The sequence below is a fragment of the Podarcis tiliguerta genome (genome assembly GCF_965153285.1).
Source record: "Podarcis tiliguerta genome assembly, chromosome: 4".
In the NCBI taxonomy this organism is placed as follows: Eukaryota; Metazoa; Chordata; class Lepidosauria; order Squamata; family Lacertidae; genus Podarcis; species Podarcis tiliguerta.
This window is the reverse complement of record NC_139537.1, coordinates 41,496,009-41,522,199: the sequence shown is the minus strand read 5'-3', so window position 1 is coordinate 41,522,199 and position 26,191 is coordinate 41,496,009. Positions and strand designations below refer to the sequence as shown.

Sequence of the window (26,191 nt, the reverse complement as noted above, 5' to 3'; positions counted from 1 at the left end):
CATGTTAATTTGCACTCTGCCATTCCATTATGGGCAGCCATAGCTATCTGATATACGGGGATTCCAATATCATTGATGTTCATCTCTGAGCATTAAAATGGCAGGAAAGTGCAGTAGCAGACAATAGGATCCCCACACTACTGTATCAATACCATTTTCAGTGTCCCAAGAAATCTCAAGGCAACTATGACCATGAGGAAGAATAATGTTGAGAAGAAGGTATAAGCTTCAAAACAATTATTTTGTGTGTGGGAACATTCCCTAAATGTCAGTATAACATGTGCAATTGGCTTCATATATCCACTTGGGACGGACAACACATCCCATGGTTGTTGCTTTTTTGTGTTTGTTGGTGAATGTTTATTTTATTGGTGAATTAGGCACCTATTTTTACATTTGGATTGCTATTTTTAGTTTACTGTCAGTTGTCTTGAACACCAAGATACAAATTTAATAAATTTATGCAGTATTTAGAGATTCTTCTGATTAAGCAGAATGAAGAAAGAAAATGGATACAAAAGGATTTCTATGAAATCAACAGTGCCCAGTGCCCAGTGATACTGGAAGAAGATAGTGAAGCCCACTGTAGCTGGAGCCAGATTCAATAATAGGCAACAGCAAAGCATGACACGTGGAGCCTAGTTTTGTCCCTGGTCCGCTGAGTTATAGAAGAGCAAACGTGAGACGAAGGAGGAGCTGAAATCCAGGGCTCCCTCCTGAGCTGCGTGTAAATCAGAAGGGAGGCGGGTGGGAGCAGATAGAGGCCAATCTGAAGTTGGGGGGGGGGGCGTCCTCCATTTGTCCCAGTGGACCAGCCTCCACCTCTTTAAATCCTTCACGCCAGTGTAAATCCAAATTATGACTCCACGATGATGTTCTGGAGGAGTAGCAAGAGCATCGCAGAAATGTAACTTTATATTGGCAGCAAGTCCACGCCTTCATACCTACATGGGCGTGAGAAGCGGGATGGGGGATACAGGCGAAGTTAGCACGCGAGGAAAGAATCAGCAGCGCGACGTGAGGATCGGCGGAGCGCAGGTGCTGTGCTTTCTTCCGGGGTCCGTCCCTGCGCAGTTCATGTCCGCTCCTGGCATTTCTGCTGCTCTCCCTGGTTCTTCCACACGTGCCTCTTACTTGTTTGGCAATCTGTCATCCACTGCCCCGCCCCGCACCTCCCCAGAGCTGATTGGATCCCGTCCGCCGATCAGCAGTGCCTGTAGTCTTCTGCCCGTCCCTCTCTTTAGCTACGCACATAGCGAATTATCCTTGTAAGAATCGGCTGCTGCTGCCGCTGCTGGCTGCCTGAGTTGTGACCCATTTTCCCAAGCGCTCTCTCGCACGCACGCTCTCGCCGCCGCCGCCGCTGCTTTCAAGCGGGCGCCGTCTTCAGCCCGCCGGGTGCTCGCAAGCCGAGAGAAGCGGCCACTTTCAGAACTACCTTTGGACAGCGACTTCCCTCTTTCCACCTCCCCGCACCTTTTTATTCTTTTCCCCAAACCGCTCATTGGCTGGCAAGGAAACACCCCACTTGCATTCCTCATAGGCTCAGGCAAATGCCAGTCCAAAGTTGAGACAAAGAGGGCGGGCACTGCAAAGCAATAAGTCCCCTTCACACGCGGACACCCCCCCGCCCGCCCGCCGTCCCCAGAACTCACTCATCAGCTTTCCTCTTGCATCGGTGCTGCCCGCTGACAGGTTAGCAGCGCAGGATAGACCCTCTCCTATTGGACAGCCGCAGCTGCCTGTCAGGCTCTGGCTGCGAAATGGGGAGGACACTAAAGAGAGCGTGGCTGTGCAAAAAAATAAAAAAATGTGCCGAGGGGGTAGGTCCAAAGCCCAGCGAGGGGGCGTGGCCCGGCAAGTTAGAGGCGTGGCTATTCAGAGAGAGGGAAACGTGCCGGGGAAGGGGGCGGAGTCCTGTAGGAGAAAGGAGGGGTCATTGTGGCGAGGGGAGGGAGGAGGAGGAGGTGCGCGCGCTGAGATTGCCCTTGTGTCTAGAGCTGGGAAAGCGGCTGGTGTAGCGGAGCAGTCTCCCTGCGAGCTGAGGTGAGAGGCAGCGTGCGAAGCAGCAGGAAGGCGAGCGCCGCAGCTGCCCGCCCGTCTCTCCTCAGCACCCGGACCGGCCGGAGAAGGGGCGGCCGAAGAAGGGAGCTTTTGCCGGTGTTTCCAGAAAGGGGCAGCCGGCTCCTGGCGAGGAAGGAGCGAGGGAGGAAGTGTGCAGCCGCGTGCCCCCCACCGAGGGAAGGACGGGCTTGGGGGGCGAACTGAGGAGGAGGGCGAAGCCAGCCGCCGCTTCTGCCGCCGCCGCCGCCGCTCGCCCCCATTGCACCCCCGCGCGACCCTGGTCCTCCTCTTCACCCCGCTGGATAGGCTGAGGGAGACACTGCGGCGGCGGAGGCGGCGGCGGAGGCGGCTCCTGCTGGGGGGAGGACGAGCCCGGCGAGAGGAGGAGGAGGAGGAGGAAGAGGAGAAGAAGAAGAAGAGGAAGAAGAGAGAGGGAACAGCGGTCGCAGCAGCAGCAGCTGCTGCGGGATTCTCTGCCTCGCGCCCAACCAGCCCGAGGGAAACCCCCAGGATGCGGCTGAAACCGAGCGTCGTCTTGCGCTTATACAGCCTCTGCGGGATCCTCATACAAGGTACCACCCCCGCCAGTGCCCACTTCGCCGCCGCCGCCGCCGCCTCTCGGCCCCCCGCTCGCGCCCAACTTCTGGCTGCGACATGCGTGCCAAGGCTGAGGTGGGGTCGTCGTGGGGCCGGAGGGGCACCCTGTGCTCTTTCCTCGCCGCCTTGGAAAGACTCCTCGCTCGACCTCATTCCCTCCTCCTGTCGCCTCCTCTCCCCCCCCCCCCCATTCCCTGGAGACTTGCCCCCAGCCTGCCCCTCATTTGTCTTCTCATCTCTCGGCTCCCCCTCCCCCCCCTTGCCCGCCCGCAAGCTCCTTTCCCTCCCGTCTGGGTTCTCTAATCCTGGGCTTCCTTCCCCCTTTATCTCTTCCCTTCGCTTCCTCCTGGCTTCCCATCCCTCCTCTCCCGTGCGCCCCCCTCCCCCGCCTTCTTTCGTCTATCCATCACCCTTCGGCGCTCTCTCTCTCTCTCTCTCTCTCTCTCTCCTCCTCTTCCACCAGCACCTCCTAGCCTCCAGCCCCGCCACTTGTACAGAGCCTGCCATCCTTAAAGTGCTGCACAAACATTAATCCTTCCCTGCCCGCTCCTGAAAGTCCTTCCCTCCCGTCCCCTGAGAGTCTTGCAGCACCCCCCCCTCCTCCACCTCGGTTTCAACTCCTCGTACCCTTTCCCTCCAGCCACTCTTTTTCACCCCATCGCCTATGTCTATAAAAGTGAGAAGGGCGATGCAGCGAGAGGAACAACGTGGGCACTGCAACACCATCCCGTGGGGGGGGGGGGGAGGAAGAGAGAGTAAAATGCTTGAAAGCTGAGCGCTGGTAAAGAGGAGACTCGAAGAAGGCTGTACATGCGTGGCTTACTGGAGACTTAAAGATGTGCAGAGCTAGGTCTCATAAACCTTTATTCTTTATCTCTGCGCACCCCCCACCCCCCGCGCGCACCCCACCTCGGCATAACCTCCAATATGGAATGCATCCTCACAGTCCCCTTTGAGGCTGGATTATATTTGTCCCCTTGTTCCTTATGTCTGCACCAATGGCTCTAATCCTATGCCTCACAAGTGAAATGTAACAATTGTAGTGGCGCGCGAAGGGGGGGGGGGAGATGTACAAGCGACTGTCGTTATGCAAATGGATGGTTGTGAAAATATGGGGATGTAAAGTAGGTGGTGGTTTATTTCCAGCTCCCATCACCATCTCCCTCACCACCCACCACCTTGAAAATCAAATTAAATCAGCAATGTGTGTTAGGGAGCCAGCCTAGAGATTCCGTTGTTCCTGATGCTGTTAAGAGAATGTGGTCATGGTGCTGGAATGTGCAATGAGGGTAATGGATGTGCGTGCCTGTGTGTGTGTTTGTGAGTGTGTATGTGTGCCTTTATGGCTGCAGTGTTTGAGTATGGGGGGGGGGAGAGATGCTATTGCTACCCCCTTCCCTTTCCCACGGGCAGGTGAGGATGGGGTAGCTAGATACCCAAATGTGTCAGGACCAAGGACTCCAGAGTCTTAAGAATCATCTAGACAGCTTTTGGAGGCTGTAAATGAGGTCAGCAAGCACCAGCAACTTCCCCATGTTTTTCTCAGGATGGTTGGCTTCCCCACCCCATCAGGATGGCCGGGGGCAAAGAATTGTCTCAATCGTTCTGTGTATAGGGAATTCAGAAAGAGCCAAGTATGACCTTGTGGCATTACCCCCACCGTCTTCTTCAGTAGCAGTGTTATAAAGTTTATTGTATTTCATGCCTCTGTGCACTTGCAGTAGCATGAGATGAGGTCTCAGAACAGGCAGGGGAAGCTTTTTCTTCCTACCCACCCCACCTCCGAAAGGAGAGGTAACCTTTTAAGTGAGTCTGTGACTGTTGTATTTTGAAGCCTGCAACCCCTGCTTCATCTTCTGAGCAAGCAGGATTTTTAAAAAGCAGTGCTGAAAAGAGGTGGAATGATTTCATTTGGTGGCTGCAATGATTTTATACGGTTGGCTATTTGCTTTCCTTACCGATCTGTGTGAGCTGCTGGGACTGGCATAGCACAAGGAGCTGCTGTGGTGCTACTGTGTGGGATTATTTATTGGGGAATCTGGCAGGTGGCACATGTAGAGGGTTGCCTCTCTTACTGTTAAATTTCCATGTGAATTGTTGATTCTCTTTGCTGCAAAACGGGGAAGCTCCCTTTATTGATTTTTCTTATCAGTATGATTATGGTTGCTACTGCTGAAGGAAAACTTGATATTTTTAGGATGCTGTCCGCTGCATTCAGTGCATCATGTGTTTAATAATAAACAGTCAGTGTAAAATCTTATTTTTCTGCCTAGATTTGTCCATTTTTTAAAATAACAGAGCAGTTCAGTGGTTGTGCCAGGAAAAAGATTGCACCACTGCAGGCAGCATCAGGTAACAGAAAAATGCCATGCATTTTTGGTTGTGTGCATGAAGGTAACCAAGCTGGGCCTTTTCATATAGGATAGAGAATGTCATATTTCTTGTTACATCACCTACATGGTACTTTCCCTATATTTAAAAAATGTGAGGTGTTCTCATTTTGGGGTAAACCTTCCCTTTTTTATTTTCAGCAACAGCTGGCAAGAAGAACAGCAGCTCAAACATTCAGTCTTACAAACTGTAGCTGAGAAGGCTGCTTTTAAAAACACTTTGCCTGGCCTTCCTCTTTATGCTACTGAATATTTCTGCATATGTAAGGGACTGAGTAGTGTGCCCTGTTTTGAGTTCTCCTTTGTAGGATTGAAGTCAAACAATGATGGCACAGGAAATAAATGCACATTTATAAGGACAGTATAGTACATCCAGTAGGTGCATTTTTAGACACTCCTATTATGCTGATAACTCCATAGTCTGCCTCCCCCACAACTAGTTTGACATTAATACCAAGTTTGGCGAATGTACTGTGGATGCTATTCTTCTTGTATAGAAAATATAGCTACTTCTGCCAGATTAATTTGCTTTCTAAACTTTCCATTTTATCAGTTGAAAGTTGGCCTTTCCTTCGTGCGTTTTGCAACCCTCCTATAGTAGCTGTTCTGGAGGATGTGTTTTCTATATAAAGAGTGAAACAACTCAAATCCACCCCAAATCTAATTTTGCTAGTAGTTGCCTACTAAAACAGTTCACTCCCCCCACCTGAAATCCAAATCTTTTGAAATGTAAATCTGTATTATTATTATTATTATTATTATTATTACTATTATACTTTTAGAAATGTGTAGTGTACTGGTGTAATCTTGATTTTGATTTGGGGCTGCATAATCAAGGTGGTCAATGTGGAAATCTGGCTTTATTAGAACCACCTCTCTTAACCATAAGGCCAGCTATGACAATCAGTCAACACTATGAGGAGATAATGGGGGCTCAGCTTCTGGAAAGACTGACAAAGCCTTTTAAGTGATAGGTAGCATTTGTAGAAAGTATAAAATACGTACTTAAATAACTTCATCACATCAGTTAATGATATTGGTATGGATAAAAAAAAATGACAGTATGGTTTTTGTTAGTGAAGCTGGGGGAAGCATTCTTTCTTTCCTAGTTTTTAGTATGAATGTGTAGATCGTTTCTTCCCCCATAATTGCAGTGAATATTCATGATTATGTGAGTGTAGCCCCACCCACATATCTCAACCTAACCATTCTACAGCCTAAGTTTTATTGTCCCCATGGTGACACTTAAGCTTAACATATATTATTTTGGTTTTATAAATTTGCAAAGAAAAATCATTGGATATTTTACCAACTATATAAAATCAGATATTTTACCAACTATATAAAATCAACCATAAGCTCACTTGCATAAACTAAAACCAGTCGTTAGGTAAGTAGCATATTTCCATAAGCTGTGTATTGCATAATATATACTATGAAATTGCAGCAGTAAATATATTTTACTGTACTTCATGTGTACAGAAGTGCTAGAATTGTAGCTGCTGTAGCCCCCTGCTGTGTGATAATGCAAATGGCATCTAATGCTTTAATGTGCTGTGCTTTTGTGAGAACTGGATAGCACTGTATTAGATGCAGAAGCTGTTACACTCAATACTTCGCTGGCACTGAGTAAATATTTCAGAGCAATTCCTACAGTTCCTTGAGAAAATGTGTGATTGAAGTGAAATTTTCACTGAATGATTGTCAGTAGATGACTAGCTAATAATCGTGTTTGAGGTTGATCGTGATATGTCTTTTCAAAACATCTTGCTGATGAGTCTGTAAAATCAGAAACATATTTTTTCTTCTGCTTAAAAATAAGCAGGAACAATGAATTGGCTTTAATGCACTCTATACACAATATTGTGCCTTAAAATAACTGTGTTGTGGTCTTCACAATATCCTGAAGTAGGAAATATTTAAACTTATTTGATCTGTTTCTAGTACTTTTGTATGAAGCAAAATATGTGGCAGCATATTTTAATGTGATGTTAGAGCTAAACATCCCCCTCCCTGCATGAATTCCATTTTGTTTCTTTCTAAATAGAAGGTGTAAAATAACATCAGTTGTCCTTTAGCATTAATTGTATATGTTACATTTGTTGGTTTTTATATTCCATAAACAAACAAACAAAATCCTTTTTTTGTATTCTACATATGGAAAAGGTACAGTTTTTCCTGTTAACCAATGCATGCATTTAATATCAATGAAAAATATTTGAAATTTAAAGCAGCAACTCTGGATTTGTAAAATTTTTGAAAAAATGGAAGGAACATCTTATACAGTATTGCAAGTTTACTTGAAAGTTAGCTCAGATTTCAAGGGGTACTTCCAAGTAAGAGGATATATTTTAGGTAGTGTAAAGCCATACAAGAGAACAATTATTAACTTGAAAAATATTTATTAGAATAAAATATATGTACAGAGAACAATCATTACAGCACTAACAGTGACGTAAATTAGCAAGAGTACACTCTCATGTCATAAGCGAAAACACTTATTTTCTTTTACAGATTTGTTAGAACTAATATAACTAGCCATTAAATATGTCTCTTTTGGGTATTTTTCTTCAGTTGTTGTTTCTTTTCATAGTGTTTGCAGTTTATATTTTTGAACTCCTGCTTTGCTTACCCTTTTTTTCAACCCTGACCTTTCAAGTGAAATTTTATTGGCCAAAGTAAGTTCCATTCAGTTCACTAAAGCTGTATCTTCTTGTTGAAATGTGACTCTTATCGTTGTTGCATCTACACATAACCATTACCAGCTCTGGATTTGGGGTTGCTTTTCATCTCTCAAATGCAAAACATCCCAGCAATAATCTCACTCCTTTTGAAAATTTTAGCAAGTAATTTAGAAAAAAGAAAAAGCATTTATTATCACTTTGATTTGAATAATATAATGATAACTTGGAATTTTGCTGCACAACTAATGTTGTTGAAGTTTTTGCAGAATAAAACGTTCCTAAATGTGTTGTCCTTTTGATGGAAAATGCAACACAATAAGTTCTGAATCACTAATGTTGAACACTGTGAAAATTATACTCTAAATACATTTGTGTTATTATTAAATCCAGAAGTTGTTTGTCAGAAAAAATGTGAGACATGTGTCTTGCTTGTATGTTAACTTTTATTCTTATGACCACCTCCTTTTTATATTCCATTGCTATAATATGAGGGATGGATTCTTAGTATTAGTTGGCGTGCTGGAAGAGATCGGTTATGTTGTTGAGATACTTAGAGTTTTCCTCATTTGCAATGATAACTTCTTTTTGAAAACGGAGCATTAAAAACAACATAGTTCATGGCTTTGCAAACGTATCCCCCAAGGACTTCTGGGCTACTGGTTACAATGTTGAATTCTAAAGGTTATGGCTACACTATGGTCATACCTTGGGCACTATGCTTATTCTATATTTTCATTTGGAAGTTGAAAATTTGGTCTCAGTTAATGTCAGAATCTAGGCTGTCTGTTACTTTCCTCCCTGAAGGAAGTAAAGTGTGAAAGGAAGTTGATTCAACTTCTGTCTCTTTGACTATTAGCTCCATGAAATATCCATAAAGACTTTTAGTAAATGAGATTGTAGCCAGTGAAGGCAACACTTGTAGGTTTATTGTTAGGTTTTTATAATGTTGCATCCCTTTGAGGAAATGCAGATGCTGTCTTTGCCATGATAAGAGCTGAGTTGCTCGTTATCATTTTGGCTGGGGCAGAAGTGTCAATTGGTTTCCATGGGGTGAGCTGAAGGAGAGGACCATGTCTCTATTATATAGAGCACTGATGTGTTCCTATATTAAACTATCAAGTGCATTACCCCCCAAATAACTCCTTCTTGTACATATATAGTCTCTGTACTGTTTTATTCTTGTTCATGAATGACACGCACTGAGTTCTGCTTATTCATCCACATTCTAAGTGTCACCTCTTTGGTACCCTCTCTCTATGAGCAGCACTTGGACGTGAGACAGAACAGAGCAGTGCATTTAGATAGGGTAAAATGAAGGTACTATTTGTGTTTGGTGCCTTCATCTTCCTTGGAAAACATTGTTGAACCAAATGATATTTCAGGGATTCTCTGGTCACTACAGAATGGCGATACTGGACAAAAGCATCGTTGGCCTTAATCAGGATCAGGAAACTTGGGCTCTCCAGATATTGCTGAACTACAGCTCCCATCATCCTAGCCATGTTTGGTGGGGCTGAAGAGAGTTGTAGTTCAGCAACATCTGGAGATCAAAGATTCCCGACCTCTGGCTTAATTAATAGGAGCTGTGAATCAACTGTAAGGGGACAAGTATATTTTAAGGTACATGCTACTTTCTTTTGATATGTATGCATCTGAATGGAAAAGGTTTATGTAGATATATACAAAAAGCTTCCTCAACTGATTTCTTTTTCCGACTTCAGAGAACCTAGCCAACGTTCAGAGGCACTTTTGAGCTGTAAGACCAGGTTGCTAGACAACCCCTTAGATTATCTGGCAACTTCATGGAAGTTTCACAGGAGAGCTTACACTTCACCTTGAATAATTGGAAACCACCCTATGGTAGTCCTGCCCTCAGCCATCTATGTAGTCATACAGAAAGTATATCAAACCACCTACAGTGGTACCTCAGGTTACATACGCTTCAGGTTACATACCCTTCAGGTTACAGACTTCGCTAACCCAGAAATATTACCTTGGTTTAAGAACTTTGCTTCAGGTTGAGAACAGAAATTGTGCAGCAGTGGCACAGCAGCAGCAGGAGGCCCCATTAGCTAAAGTGCTTCAGGTTAAGAACAGTTTCAGGTTACGAATGGACCTCCAGAACAAATTAAGTTCTTAACCCAAGGTACCACTGTACATGTTTCAGTTAGCAGAAACTGGTGAGTACACCTCTTATCATATCAGACAGAAAATTCCTAGGGGACATTGGGAAGCCATCTGTGTGCATATGCCATTGGATTTTAAGCCACTCTGAGGGTGAGGAAGGGGCTTTGGGCAGAATAAAATACCCTGTAAATCAAAATATCAAATAAATGAGTCTCCTTAAATTCACTTTAGCCTGATTTAATGCATTAAACTGTCCCCATGGTGCTTTAAAACCAATCTTCAGTGGTCTTTTGTAGACTTCTATTTTTAGGACATAGGTGAGAAACAGATTTTTTGTGTGCACAGATGAAAGAAAACAAAATAAGTTTATTGAGATTTTTTTTTGTTAAAAAAAACCTGACCTTAAACTAAGAAGATTGTTTTGACTTGCTTCTGAAATAATAGCTGTGAATATTATAAGAGTCTAACACAGCAGTATTAGTTATGATAGCATTGCTACTGTTTTTGGATTACTAATCAACCATAAATGTTAGGATTTAATATTGGGAAAAAAGTATTTTAAAATATTACATATGCCAGAAAATCTTGAGGTATTTGATCAAAACTGGGAATCTGCCAAGTGTGTTCTGTATCATGGTAGGAAGACCTTTTTGCAACATAACATTTAAATCCCTTTGCTGCTTATTTGCCTCATGTTTCTGTGTCTTCTGCATCAAGGGAAAGGAACTGACTTTGAAAATACATGCTGAGGAAATCAAGAAACAAGGAAGTAAAAGGGGTTGAAACTTCTTTCAATTCATGTAAACCTTCAGTTTTTTGAAGTGCATGAAACCCAAAGTGAAAGTTCATGAGTATGAAGCTATAGTTCTTGCCAACATGGATTTAGAAAATTACCTTGAATTATGGTATTATTTTCAATGATATATTTACTGGAATAGAGCAAGGATATAAATAAAATTGAGACAGATGATACATTTGTCTAAGGTTGCTATCTTATACATATTTATCTAGTAAATTGTATTGAATTCAATGGGAATGATTTTTAGTAGACATGTATAGGATTGCACTGTATGATATTTGTTGGGCAGAATGAATGAATGACATTGAATAATAATAATAATTATATATATACATATATAATTATCTGAACTTATTACCATAATTTAATTACATTACAGGAATGAATAATTCTAAGTTAGTATGCCAAAAATAGTATATTCTGTTACTATATGATAGCACCAAGATCTACAAAAAATTCTAAGAGCAGATAATAAGTCTTTCCTTAATGTGGCTAGTTTGTATTTTAAACCTTTATATTTAAAACCTTTATATTTCCCCCTATTTTCCTGAATGGAAAACCAAAATATCCTTGAGTACATTAGAGTGCCATAGTTTATATACTGTGCATATTGGGCAATGGAAAAGTTTCTGTAACTTCTAATTCAAACATAAAGGTGGTATATTTGATGTTCCCACTCATTAATAGTTTTAATGATTTTTTTATTACCCTATCCTATTTTAATATAGTTCTTTCTATCGACAAAGTGCTTTCAGGCCATGATTTATCCCAAGAATATATTGTTTTATAAAACAATATTTTGTGAGCCTGAAGTCTACTTCTACTTAGCAAAGCTCTGTGTCCCAGAGCTTAAAAATGTCTGACAGCTCTGAGAATTTTTAAGGACAAATTACCTCGCAGTGTCAGTTGCAGTAGATGCTTAGGGATAAATATCTGAACAAATGGAAAATACCAAACTGACCTACATCTGCTGGATTATCAGTGTGTTAGTGGACCTGTTTCTATTCCTGCCACACAATATGGCAAGAGACTGCTGTGATTATTTCCTAACTAGGAAAAGACCAGACTAATTAGTTAGGAACATAAGAAATGAGTTTCTGAATTAGATGTAATTCATCTGAATATTCATCTGCTGCACCAAAAACCTTTTTGTTCATGGTATTAAGTTTTTGCTATTTTATGACAGCTGAAAGTCTAACCAATAAGTTTTCTTCTATTGTAATAGCCATTGTAATCCAGTTATTACAAGCTGTGGGAGTAAATTCAGTATAACGGGGGGGGGGGCACTTTACAAATGGTAATCATTCCCTCTAATAACAGATTGAGGTGGTGACTGCTCATGGCATTGTAACCAAAACAAGGCTACTGAAAAACAAGAGGAAGGTATCAGCATGCTCAAGGGAATCCTACAGTTTACAGAAATAAATAAATAATAAATAATAAAAATACTCCTCCCCACCCCACAAAGAAAGAACCCAGAGCAGTAAGAACTGGAGCTGTTCACTAGCCAAGGAATGTTGTGTTGAAAAAGAAAAATGGAAAATGAAGCAGGGACAACAGGGAATGTTTGTCTAGAACCCTGAACATGAGCTTGGATGCTAGGACAGAAGTATACACAGCAAAATTTTATTGCAGATCCCACTTATAGTAAATGGAAGGATTAGTATCATCCAGAATGCAGAGGACTGCCAGTGAATCTTGATTGGTTGCAGCTGGGCATCCTACATTCCGGGACTCTCTGTGGCAACAACAGCGAAGAGCAGAAGAGATTAGAGCCTGTCAGCCTGGCCTTAATCCCTGTAAGTTTCAATGAATCACCACCACTCTCTTTTCCCTCAGTGCAGCTGGCCCTTTTATGGGGAAGTTGGGCAGTTGCTCTTCCCCACATTGCAGCATCCCAAGCCTCACTCATTTAATGTTAGCCTGGTATTACTTTGCTCAAAATAGCACGGTCCATGAGTGATTTATACCTGGGATTCTCTGATGGCCTTGGGGAGTGGTGAATGGTCCTTGTGCTTTCAGTCTACTATATTATATTTGAGCTTGAAAAGTGAGGCTGTGAGTGGGACTAAAGGCAGCAGTGTCCATAGTAAGAAGCAGGTGGGAGTGCTACTTCTCTCTCTCTTTCCCTCTTTCCCCCATTGAGAATGGGACAGCTCAGCTGCCCCTTATCAGAGGTCTAAACTGATCGCTGGCAGAGAGCTTTTCAGATTTCTCAAAGGGTCACATACAGTTAGGACTAGACGCAGCTCTTGGAACACAAGTTGTCCACACCTGCTATATGCACTGTAAAGCTTAACAGAAACACCTGAGACCTATTTGCAGTTGTACTACTTAAGTGAAATCCTGTTGAACTTTGCATAGTTTAAGGTGAAAATGACCATATCATGCATTTATATTTGTGGTGTGTTGTATTGCTAGCTATTGTACTACTGTAGCATAATAATAGTTCAAATTTGTTTTCCTCTTTACAATGAAACAAATCTCAAAGCCGTCATAAAAGCCATGTTGTTCTTCCCATTTTTAATACCACATACTTTGGTTATATTTACTAGACTCAAGAAAAACGTATACCTACTAATAACAACATAAATGTGAGATTACTTTTAATGGTACTACAGCTGAATTTCACTAAAAAAAATAAAAATAGAAGGCTAAAGGCATTGCATGGCATTCTTTATTTGCTGCTTAAGGAACAACAGTTTATATTCTTATGTGCAAAGTTAACAGCAGTATGTAATGGCACTAATGACTATGAAAACATAACTATATATTAGTAGTATAGCTGAGAAATTATCAAACTAATACCAAAAACAAAACGGTGACCAAAATATTGCTGGAAAATGGAACAGCTTCTGTGAATTATGAAGTTGTTAAGGCAACATTGAAGGGGAAATAAACTTTAGCCTTGTGAGTGAGAAAAATGTTATGTGTTCTAAGCAATTATTGTGAAATAAAAGCAGTAGTGGAATTAACAGGACAGTTGCTCAATTTAATGGAAACTATACTTTTCTGGTTGGAATGTGAGAAGTGCTAGAAATGGCTGCTTAAGATATAGTCTGATATGTTGCCTCCATTATTCCCTCCCGGGAGAGGGATTCTTAAATCTGCTGAGGGACAAACATATACATGGACTATCAATTTGGATTGTCCAGTAATGGCAGTAAGATGTAGGTTTTCTTTAGTTGTGGAACACCATGTCATTGATATGCTCTCTGAAAACTAAAATGGTTTTTTCCCCCCTGACCTATATTTAAGTTAAAAATCCTGCTGTTTTAAAATGGCTTTCAGTGATCAGTGGAAGAGAGAGAGCTAATTATTCTGTTGTGGTGGTATTATTGCTGTTTGAATGACTCTGAGTCTACTGTTTTGGATTCTAATGATTTATATTTGATGGGGAATCTTATTGTGTGCTCTATTGAGAGTTCAATGGAGGGTGAAAACTGAATTATTCATATTTGAATGAATGAACAGACTGCAGGGTTTGCCAGTGCAGTAGCTCCAGGCACCATTGTGTCCACTACTACCTCCTATTTATTGCACATGAAACAGGTCTCAGTAATTTAAGAAAAACACTGGGGCCTAATTTGAATAGTAGAGTGCTTGGTATCTGGTGGGCGGGGCTTGTGTGTTTTGCTCCGGAATCTGCCTCTCCCTTCAGTGTGTGTGTTTAGTTAAGAATGTCAGTTAAGAGGGACCAACTGCCTCTTCTTGCCTCAGACTTGCCTCATGTTACTGTATTTAGTTTCTCTCATTAAGTTATTTTGTTACAATTTTCTTTATTATTAAAACTTAGTTACATCCTAAACTTGGGTGGGTGAGGGTATATTCCCAGTCTGCCAGGAACATTTATTTTTTGTTAACCCCACCACCACAACCACAACAATAAATATCCCCACAAAGATCCACAATCCATGAGAGCTGCTTGCACTGGCTAGGCCTCTCATACACTGCCCCCCAGAATTTCACACCCCCGTGACAGATATTTTGTGACTGTCAGTAGATGTTCCCCTTGGCCTAAAAAGTTTATCAACCTCAGTACTAGTGCTATTACAGTGCTACTCAGTACAATATGCTACAGGATTCAGGAATTCATATGTCTTTGCCACAGTCCACCTCTCACAAGGAAATATATAGGTGCACACACATTGTTTTATTTGGGACCTATGTGAGCATAAGGGGACGACTCCACAAAAATCTGTACAAGCTGAAGACTTTCACTCTGGAATAAGTTTTAATTATAAGGGCACAACATTATGATAGTGCAAATTTGTGCTCTAAGTCAAAGGGCATACCTAAGTACATTTCAAAAATACATAAAACAGTCATGTTCTTCTTTATATACTCTGGATATTTTCAGTAATCTTAGAAGATTTGTGAGGCTCTGAAAAGCTATTTCGCATCTGCTTGTTTTCAAAATGTCTGCATTGGAGAAAGCATTGGTTTTATAAGGTACAGCATAGGTTTTTAAAGAAGCATTTCCCCCTTTTAAACATCCATATTGAAAGCCTAATTTACAGAAAAAGGGAAATATAGTAACCCTGCCTTATGCACACACAAAGATGAATTTGTAGCTAAAGGTTGTGCCTCATTTCATTTTAACAGTATTTTCTGGATCTATTTTATATACACTATTTGCTAAAGAGTGGCAAGCTTGCTATTGTATGCTACAGTATATTATTTAGACATAAAACAAGCAATAATATCTAGGCTCTTGAAACGAGTTTGCAGAAGTAAAAGCCTGTCACTGTAATATATTTGGAAACTTTTAGGTAGGGAACTAGGTGGTGCTGTTCTTTCATCTTTGTATCTTAGCTGAATTCTTCTGGCTTATTTCTGAACATCACTTTCTTTTCCAACAAAGAATTTGGCTACATTGTCTTTTTTGTTGTTGTTTGGCATAAGTAATTGCTATCTTTTAACAATAGTTTTCTTTCAGCTTTCTGCCTTTTACATACACTACATGTAAATAACAGCTGGCATGGTGAGGTGGAATGCAGTGGAAGTTGGAAAGAACACTGTGTATTTTACACCTTGAAATTAGTTATGCTTAGTTGTATAATTACTAGGGATGTCACTTCACTGAAATGTTTTACGATCCTGTACACATTTACCCGGGAGTAAGCCACAGTAAACTCAGCAGGGCTTCTGAGTAGACATGTATGAGATTGCACTGTTAATCAATTAAATTTCCATATTCATTAATCCAAGATTTATTAACATTAAAAAACAAGTAAACATAGTTTATTAACAACAAGGCACAACAGAGTTACCCTGGCTTAAGATTTCAACTGGGATCATGGAAAATAGCAGAGACAAGGATTTGCAGGTGTAAATTGATTCTTTCTGTTCGTGTTCTGTGGCACCATCTTGATCAGCTAAGGATCAATAGTTTACAGTCTACTTTCCTCATGTAGGAATGTGGCAAGAGGCATAGATTTACTTGATCGAAGCCCCTTCTCATGGCCATAACAGCCTCATTCCTTACTATCCTGTCAAAGCTCCTTTCCTATGCATTTGTCCCTGTTGCTGTTGGAAGAAGTGAAACATGATTCCTTTTTAATCCAACTGGTGTTTCTGTTACTCTTTGCAGGTGGTACCAAGCCCCATAAATTGCTGGCCTGCTCTCCTGGGCCATATTCCTGGCCCCTGCTTCCACCACACATTCTTCGGAGCCCTGCCAGTCCTTGACTTGAGAAATGATTGATGTTTAGTCCGGAAAAGAGGAGACTAAGAGGAGATATGTTTACCATCTTCAAATATGTAAAAGGCTGTCACACAGAAGATGTAGCAAGCTTGTTTCTCCTGTTCCAAAGAGTCAGACCTGAACCAATCGCTTTAGGTTAGAATAAAGGGGATTCTGACTAAACACCAGAATAACTTTCTTATGGTAACAGCTGTTTGACAGTGGTCTGGACTAGTGCTATTTTTCTAGAAAAAGAGGTGCTGGAACGCACCATGAACACCTCCCCCTTTCTCTTAAAATGGCAATGGAGAGGTGCTGGAACCCACCTGAGAGGTGCTGGAACTGAGTTCTGGTGAGTTCTGGCTGAAAAGAAGCCCTGGTATGGACTTACCTTTACTGTGCATTTTTCAGTAGAGGTTGGATGGCCATCTTTCATGGATGATTATTTGAGATTCTTACACTGCAATAGGGGATGCGGGTGGCGCTGTGGTGTAAACCCCTGAGTCTTGGGCTTGTCGATCGGAAGGTCGGCAGTTCAAATCCCTGCGATGGGGTGAGCTCCCGTTGTTTGGTCCCAGCTCCTGCCAACCTACCAGTTCAAAAGCACGTCAAGTGCAAGTAGATAAATAGGTACCGCTCCAGCGGGAAGGTGAACGGCATTTCTGTGTGCTGCTCTGGTTTCACCAGAAGCGGCTTAGTCATGCTGGCCACATGACCCGGAAAAACTGACTGTGGACAAATGTGGGCTCCCTTGGGCAGTAAAGCGAGATGAGCGCCGCAGCCCCAGAGTCATTCGCGACTGGACTTAACTGTCAGGGGTCCTTTTCCTTTTTTACTTTGCACTGCAGGGCTTTGGACGCGATGAGGGTCTCTTCCAATTCTACAATTCAATGAGTTTATGATTCTAAACTAGTGGTGGCAACAAGCAGTATTTCTTACTTTAAAAGTGAGTTTCAGTTTCATTGATTGTGCTCTAGAAATATCTGTGTGACACTTATTATAAGTATAATAAAAGATCTTAAGGAGGAAAGGGACACAACCATGATGTCTGCTGGTTATGTTTGCATGTAGAAGCCCAGGCAATGCAGATGTACAGCCCCGTCTAGTTGTTATTGTTTTTTAAAAGTAGTACTCAAGTTGTGCTGTCACATTTGTACCCAAAACTGCAATTTTTACTCATCTTTTAAAACACTTGCAGTTCAGTTTATGGATTTCATTCAGCTGCCTACTAAAACTGTGGTATCCTTTTGGTAATAGTCCAAGGGTGCATGCTAGGATCTTTACTTCATAAGAAACAGAAGATTTGGCTGTTTGAATGTAGTGCAAAAGTTGTGGAATTTCCAAACCTGCAAATGTTACAAGTGGCTATAGGGGTTAATTAGGGTGATGACTGTCTCTATACTCCCCTCTGATATTTATCTATTGAGGAAAAAGTGATGAAACAGATGCCAATTTGTAGAAATAATCTTCCAGTATCATGAAATGCGAACTACATTACAGAATATGCTTAGACTCATAGCAGTTTACTAAGGTCGTTTATAAATTTCTTCACTGAGGTAATTGCATGTACCAAAGTTGAGTATTCCACACTGACACATTTTGTTGTAGCTTCCACTTATCTGACCCTTCCTAATTTCCATTGAAGGTTTCCTTTGCATTATTTGGGGGAAAGCAATAAGTTTAAGGTTTTGAATCTGGTTTTAAATTAGGAATATCTAAAATTGTTCAGAATCGGGCTTGGTGGTGGCACTGGCAGGGGACATAGGAGCCAGGATGGCTTTCATAATTCTGGTCCTGTCCCTGGAAAATAGGGACACATGGAGGGTTTGGCATTGCATATTCCCAACAAGTGGTTTTGATTTTTACCATAATGGTTGGATCTGACTACTGAATAAGTAAATCACATATTCACTTGGACTTATAAGAGCCATAGCTCAGTGGCAGAGCACATCCTTTGCAAAAAAGAAGTTGCTATTTCAATCCCTCCAGCTAGAGCTGTGAAGGAATCCTGTCTGAAACTGTGGAAAAGTTAGATTATTGTTGCTTACTTCTTCTCTTTAGATGAGTTTCATTGTTGGCTTTTCAAGTTTAATGCAATGCTGTATTTCAGCACTTCTTTCGGATGTATTGATTTTTGTGTGTCTCTGGGTATTTCCCCATTGATATATTTTCAGTAATTCAATAGATAAAACACTAAACAATGTTTTATTTTCCAGCAGCCTTTGATGTTCTGTATATAAATCAGTTCCTTTCATCTTTTTTTTTTTAATTTCACATGCATAGGGATATTTAATTTATTTTTTTACAAAATCATTTGCTTCTATGACCATCATGACTTCATGTTAGTACTTGCAAAAATAGACATTATATCTAACAAAGGCAAGTGGAAGATTAAACTAAATACTAGTAGAACTTGATAAGTGAGCTAAGTGGGCTATAATAGACCAGGGGGGAAAAAAATAGCTGCTCCAGAACATAAGTAGAGTCCTGCTGGATCAGGTGAAGGGCAGTAGATCCATGGTATAGAATCCACTTTGCATGCCAAAGGTCCTAGCTTCATCTACTGGCATCAGGTAGAGCTGGCCCCGGAGTGCTGCCTGAAGCCTCAGAGAACTGCTGCCAGTGCAATGGTCAGACTTGGTGCGGGGCAGCTTCTTATGACCAAATGCTCATATTGTCCAGGATTCTGTTCTTACAGTGGTAAAATGCCTGTGGGAAAGCCACAACCAGGACACGAGTGCAGTAGCACTCTTTTCTTTGTGATGCCCCAGCAACTTGCATTTAGAGTTATGTTGCCTCTGATGCTGAAGGCTGTAAACACATTCTGCAGTACAGGAAATATACAGAACGGTGCTACCTACAGGATGTTTATTAGGAAGTCACATTTATTGCAGTGTGGCAACAAACCCCTCTCTTCAACCCTCAATTGTAATGTAGGAATCATGCTGGCCTACCTTGCAGGATTGTGATTGGTAATGTGTGTGCAGTGCTTTAAAAAGATGGCTGTTACAGTGGCAGGAGGAATAATGGTTCAAAACCTAAACTACTGTGATGGGGGAAAGTATGTGAGTAGCTTATATGGGAATCAGTAATGAATGTATGGCTGTTTTGTGTTTATAAACTTTAAAAAATCATCCAGGAATTTTCTTAATCATAAATGTCTATATTTTGAAATTGTATTACTGATTTAAGAAACTGTTTTTAAAAGTTGTGTTTTTTCTGCTCTCTCTCTCCAAATAATCTGATAGGGAAGTTGAGGTAAAGACCAGCTTTCTGTCATGTACATCAGGACCAATATAGTCAGATGGAAAAGGTTTTGCATGGATTTGTATACAGTACATAGTTTTGTACTTAAATGGCAAAAGTAATACAAGAACTGTCACCTGTAGAATGTAAAATATCCAGCTGTGTTCAGTAGTGTACATGAGTGCCAAAGAGCACAGGAATCATTTTTTACAGCATAGTCATCAGAACTGAATAGTAAATCTTTTTCTTGAACTCTGACTTCAGGCTGCCATTTGAGGGTAGTCTTATGACAGTAGTGGTGGTAGGTGCTGCTGCTGCTGCTGCTTATAAGTGTTTAGACTTTTTGTCCTAGACACCTATTTTCCATTTCACATTATTATTATTTTTTGTGCAATAGAAAATTGTATACAGCTCTTCTTATCCATCTTGAAATGGTACAGACCAGGATAGGTTTTACTTCTTGATTTTCTTGATTTGTATAAATTTCTCCATATAGGACATACCCGCAGCAAGGCCCTTACAATGATTTACTATGGCCATTGGAGTAGCTTGAATTCCTGTTTGTTACAACTGAAAGGTCCATTGGTCATGGTGGTTTCTGTACTTAAACCTAGCTGTAGAAGTTGGTGAAAGTTTTTCTTTTTTCTCTGTAGGGATATTATTTTGTCCTGTGTTGTTGAGATGTGATTCCTTTAGATTCTGTGTGCCAACGTTTGTTTTCCTTCACAAGGAAATATATTCAGTCCTTGCTGAAGAAGTACAGTAGCATTTCATGCATAATTGGCATTCAGTCTCTGAGGAGTTTTAAGGGGGGGGGGGATTGATAGCGCTATAGCTTTTATCCCTAGAGTGGGTTTTATTCTCTTGAGAGCAGTTGCCATCTTTTGACAGATGACAGAAATAGGCATCAGTATTGCATATTTTACACAGTGGCAGAATGTCTGTATTCAGGTTTATATGGTTATTATTAGGACAATGATTTATTCTAACAAAAGATAAAAATACAAAAATTATATCATGGAGTAAGGCTGCTACAATTAATTATAGTAGCAGCTGCTGATATGGCCAATCTTGGTCCTCCTTTGACTCTGAAAGAGAACATGAAATAATATTTCATAACATTTCTATCTTTATTGATGAATTGGCAACCACCCTTTCCTTGAGTTAATTAGTGGTGCTTTCTGAGCAACAGATGATCCAAGTGTTTAAATTATAAAGCGGTACTGTGATGAGTGGGATGGCAAGTCATCCACAGTACCTTGGCAACAGATACTGCTACATTCAGTTATAACCAGCTTTGCCTATTAAATCTAATCATGGCTTTATATCCTGGATAGTCCCCACCACAGTTTCACAGCTTGGAAGTAATGGGGAGACTGTGGTTTAACGAACACCAAAATGTTTTGCATTACAGTGTGTAAGGGAAAAGAAGCAGAAGAGGACGTGTTTGGACACAAAGCTCAGTCTCAGTCTAATAAACCATAATGTCCTAAACTGTTATGTCTGACCTGGAACATAAGAGGAAATACATTTTTCTTTAAACTGTCCAGTAACTGTCACATTTATTTGTAAATTTTAACCATTTAATTCAGGTGGCCTCAATAACATGGAGTCCCTTCCATTAGCTTTGGCTGGTGACTCAGCTGCACCCCTATCTGGATAGGGATAGCCTAACTACTGCTATGCTCTGGTAACCTCTAGGCTAAACATGTAATACATAACTCTGCCTTTGAGGACAGTTTGGAAACTTCAGATGGTGCAGAATTTGGTAGCCAGATTGCTCACCGGGGCAAAATGATTTGAGCATATTACACCAACTGCACTGGCTGCTTATTAGTTTTCAGGAGCATTTCAAAGTGCTGGGTTTGACCTATAAAGTCTTAAACAGCTCAGGATTGCAATACCTCAAAGACTGACTGATTGTGTCCATATGAACCAACCCAGACTCTGCAGTCACAATCTGAGAACCTTCTTCTTGTGCCTTCTCCACAAGGAATCTGAAGTGTGACAACACAAGAATGGTCCTTTTGAGAGCCAGTGTGGTGTAGTGGTTAAGAGCAGTAGTCTCGTAATCTGGGGAACCGGGTTCGCGTCTCTGCTCCTCCACATGCAGCTGCTGGGTGACCTTGGGCCAGTCACACTTCTCTGAAGTCTCTCAGCCCCACTCACCTCACAGAGTGTTTGTTGTGGGGGAGGAAGGGAAAGGAGAATGTTAGCCGCTTTGAGACTCCTGAAGGGGAGTGAAAGGCGGGATATCAAATCCAAACTCTTCTTCTTCTTCTTTTTTGTGGTGGCTCCCCATTTGTGGAATACCCCAGGAGTATTAGGCTGGTACCTTCATTAGGTACCTTTAGGCACCAAGCAGAAATGTTCCTCTTCAACCAGGCCCTTGGCTGATTAACACCCTATACCGTGCTCAATGTTTTGTAGAGGGGGGGTGGCAGGAGAGAGGTATTGGTTTGCGCTTTGTTGTTGTTGTTCCTATTTTTATTTCTGGGGCTACATATGGACTTGCTTCTCTCTCTCCTTTTTTTTCTCCCTTCTCACTCTGCAGACTTCTGGGAGGGGGACAGATTGCCATTGTCAGAGATCTTAGCTGCACACTTGCAGGACTTTGGAAATTAGACAGAGCCAACATAAAATTAGGCTGGGAGCTGCCACTTTAACTCCTGTGCAGTAATGCAATTAACCCTTTTAAAGTTATGATAATAGGAACACTATCAACTGTTTCATTCCCACAAATGCAGTGTTTGCCCTTAGTAATTCTATAATGATCATCTGAAGCTTTTGAAAGCAATGTATGCAAATGCAACAGATAAATAAGTCAGATAAATAACCTTCAGGCTTTGGCATGTGTTCATCACACAGAAGCATGGAAGGAAGTTTGAAGCAACTGCTGCTGTAAAATTGCTTTGAATATCAGATTTTGAAATCTTCGTTTCTGTGCAGCATTCCCTACATAGGCATGAAGGTGGGAGAGAGTAGTACTGCCCTTGCCCCTATCATCCATACAGTGTGTCTGCGAGTGATTTGTAAAGGAGAGCTTGCTGTATAATTGGGAGTGATGCATGATTAGTGTTCCCACTCTCAGGGGGCATGCAAACCCATGCAGCACACCCTATCCTTTAGAGATGCAAAGTTTGGACAGAGGAGGAACAGGTATGCAATTGTGCAAACAGGAATTTTAGCCCTGTTCTCTCTCCCTGACAGTCCAATGGATGCAACTTGCAAATAATGCTTGAGCATTTGCTTAATCACATGCTGTGTGCTTAATTGTATTGGGATAATTCATTGTAACACATTATTTCATAGTGCATTCTTTTGAGTCTGTTACGTTTTGTTCTGATAATCTGAAGAGTGTCTGACAGAGTAGAAACTGTTTACAAACAAAAGTGATAAAATAAGGAAAGATAAAAATTGTCTTGTTCTTGAACATTTAATTTATGTAATGTCACCATTTCACTACTTAACACATGTTTTAATTAGGTTGAACTTGCAAAATGTATGTTAAGTGTATTCAGTAATGTCTTTTATATTACAAAACCATATAATTACATTTTTCCAGACATGAAAAATGAATTTGTGCTGCATTATAAATGGTGAAAAATTTTCCTGCTTGTTTTCAGATGTACTGAATAGCATAAGCAGTTTTTCTCAACTCTGCCTGAAAAAGAAAGAAAAGGACAAACAAATTTAGCAGTGAACCCAGACTACTTAATATCAAGAAACAAAAAATGCTGAATATTAAATTGAGTCCTTTATTTATTGACAGCAAACCCATGATTAATCATGGGTTTGCTGAAGTGGTAAATTTTGAGAGGAGCCTTATATTGAAGCTTTATTTATTAATAAATGAGATTGAGGTTTGCAATAGTGCCAAACTATTGTGAAGGTCTGTTTTCATACTGAAGGAAGAATGCATATAAGTGGAAAATATGAACTTGAGGATATATTCAATGATTTCATGAGCACCTTTATTTTCTTTTTAACAGAAATGAAAGTCAGATGTATTTTGTTAAAAATAAATGAAAATCCAAGACTGGTGAAGCAAAAGTAGGCCCAATAGTAACCAAAATAACATATTGCTGACCATGCAATTGTTGAATGGGAATATTTTGTTTTTTATTTAATCCCTAGGCATGTTTCAACATAAAAATACTATTTAATCAAAATAATCAAATAACTGCCTTAATATTAGAAGAAAGATTCTTGCATAAGTACTGGGCATTTCTCAATTTCATCTCAAACTCTTTCTTAGTCCAGCTAAATTTCAGCCCAGATATTTATGCCTCCTGTGGTGCATTGGGTCAGTGCACCTGGCAGCTAACCAGAAGGTTTATGGTTCAATCCTACCCAAGGACAGCTGTGGGCAGGATTCCTGCATTGCAAGGGATTGGACTAGATAGCCCTTGGGTAGGGACCAACTTTACAATTCTATGATTCCCAATGCTGACAACCAGCTGTGTCAAGATTTGGTTAGACTAGGAACTGGGAGACCACGGTTCAAATCCCCCATTCATCCATTGACTAAGGGCCAGTCACTGCCTCTCAGTCTAACCTACCTCACATAATTGTTGTGGGCATTAAATGTGGAAGGAGAGAACCATGGACACCACCCTTCACTCCTTGGAGACTAAGGTGGGATATAGGTAAATACAGCCAATAAAAGAAAATAATAAATGCTTGCTTTTTCCTGTAATCAGAGTTTTGTTTATGAAGAGTGCAAGACAATCCTGATGCCAGCAAAATGGCAACACCTGGACCACTCCATTAGTTAAAACATGGTGCTGATAACGCCAAGTTTGCACCCTTGATCCCTGTATGGGACAGCTGCATTTTCCTGCATTGCAGGCTGTTGGACTAGATCAGTGATAGCCAAACATGGCCCTGCAGCTGTTTTGGGACTACAACTCCCATTATCCCTAGCTAACAGGACCAGTCAGGGATGATGGGAATTGTAGTCCCAAAACAGCTGGAGGTCCAAGTTTGGCCATCACTGGACTAGATGATCCCCAGGGTCCTTTCCAACTCTTAAAATTCTATGGTTCTAAGAAGATGTAGAAATGAGGGAATATCCCAACAACCTAGGTCTTCAAATTATACCAATGAACAGGATTCTGCTAAACTCTGTTTGTGGCAGAAGCTCATGCAATGCAACCTTTTATGGGTAACAGGAAATTTAGTATACAGTTTGGAGAGAATATCTCCAGAGAGTGATCTCTTTGTAGATTGTATGTTTTACCAGCTGTGACTTGACATGCAACCAGATTTCCTGAGAAGATGTATGCTTCTTCACTGCCTATGTCATAGCTTATAATTTCAAGCATTATGTAATAAAAAGATGAATCTGCAGTAAGTATTGAAAATCTATTATTTTCCACCCTGCGTTATCTTGAAAAGAATGGCAAATTATATGTCCAAGGGAAGAAAACTTCCTACCCACTAGGAAATGACAAAATGAATCATTTCGTTTGGTCCCTTCATTGAAGTTTTTACTGTTCAATTTATAGGGTAAAAAGAAATGTTAAATTTATACTGTAAAATGAAAACACATACCCCTTCTCCAATGGTGGAATGCCATACAACCTTACAGCTTCAAATGTCCACACAAACACACATGTCCCCAATTTGCATGTTTTTTTTGTAACTAATAGTCAACAACAACAACAACAATTTATGTAGAAGTGCAAAATTAGGTTCACTGGGTAAATCAGGTTATAGATTTATCTAGAAACTTAGTTAGAATTATTAATACTTTTTTAGGATTGAAATGTTTCCTTGAAAAAGTTGTTTGATAATCACCCATAGAAATATCTGTTAGCTAGATTCTTTGACTGTGCAACTACTTGTGATAGCTTTGTTTTATGCGGCTACCATCCTAGGCATTCTTCTCTGGTAGTCCACTGTGCGTTGATTTGACTTCTAAATATACATGATTACAAAGCCGACTCTGCTATTAGGCACATTGAGGCAGCTGCCTCAGGTGGCAGGAGCCCCATGGGTGCCCCATCACCTCTGTTGCTGGTGCAGAAATGGCACCAGTATCAGCTGGAATTGTGTGAGATCTTGTGAAGTGCAATATCTTGTGATTTTTTTGTGTGATGTAGCCCAAAGTTAAAGTCACAATTTTTCAGAACTGGGTAGGCTATTAAACCAACTTCAAACAATGGTTTAATATCCGGGCTTTGGGGGGGGGCATGTTGCTAAACATAGTTTCCGGGTTCTGATGAAATGGGAAACCATGATTAGTGAGAAACTGCCTAGGTCAATGGCTTGAACCAGAGATATTGCATGTAGGCTCAAAAGGTTTTCCATATCTTGGCGCGCATATATATATTAGAGACCAACTATTTTATATGAATCTTGGCTTATTAAGTCAATATGTGATCACTTGAACAGTCACTGATAAGGTTAGCAAAATTTAATGTATCTATGCTGACAATTGGTCCACATGTAGTGCAAGACATTCCAGTTACCAGAGTTTAGAAATTGGATACTTCTGAATACGGATACTTTTAAATAGAATCATTGAAACGTGGTGCAAATCTGCTAAATAAATAAATGTAATTAAAAAATGTATGCATGTGGAACTGAAAGA

At 40.8% G+C, this 26,191-nt stretch overlaps 1 protein-coding gene across 5 annotated transcripts in view; it reads left to right on the top strand.

The window, feature by feature from the left end:
- Window positions 1-1,938: 1,938 nt before the first annotated feature.
- CADM2 (cell adhesion molecule 2) overlaps window positions 1,939-26,191 on the top strand; it is a 359,857-nt gene continuing 335,604 nt past the window's right edge. For 4 of the 5 annotated variants that reach the window (XM_083439263.1, XM_083439262.1, XM_083439261.1 and 1 more), the window contains exon 1: window positions 1,961-2,636. In XM_083439263.1, coding sequence (XP_083295389.1) covers window positions 2,576-2,636 — 61 coding nt within the window. In that variant the 5' untranslated portion in view covers window positions 1,961-2,575. Of the gene's footprint in view, window positions 2,637-26,191 lie in introns of all 5 variants that reach the window. The other variant, XM_083439260.1, reaches the window with a different exon arrangement.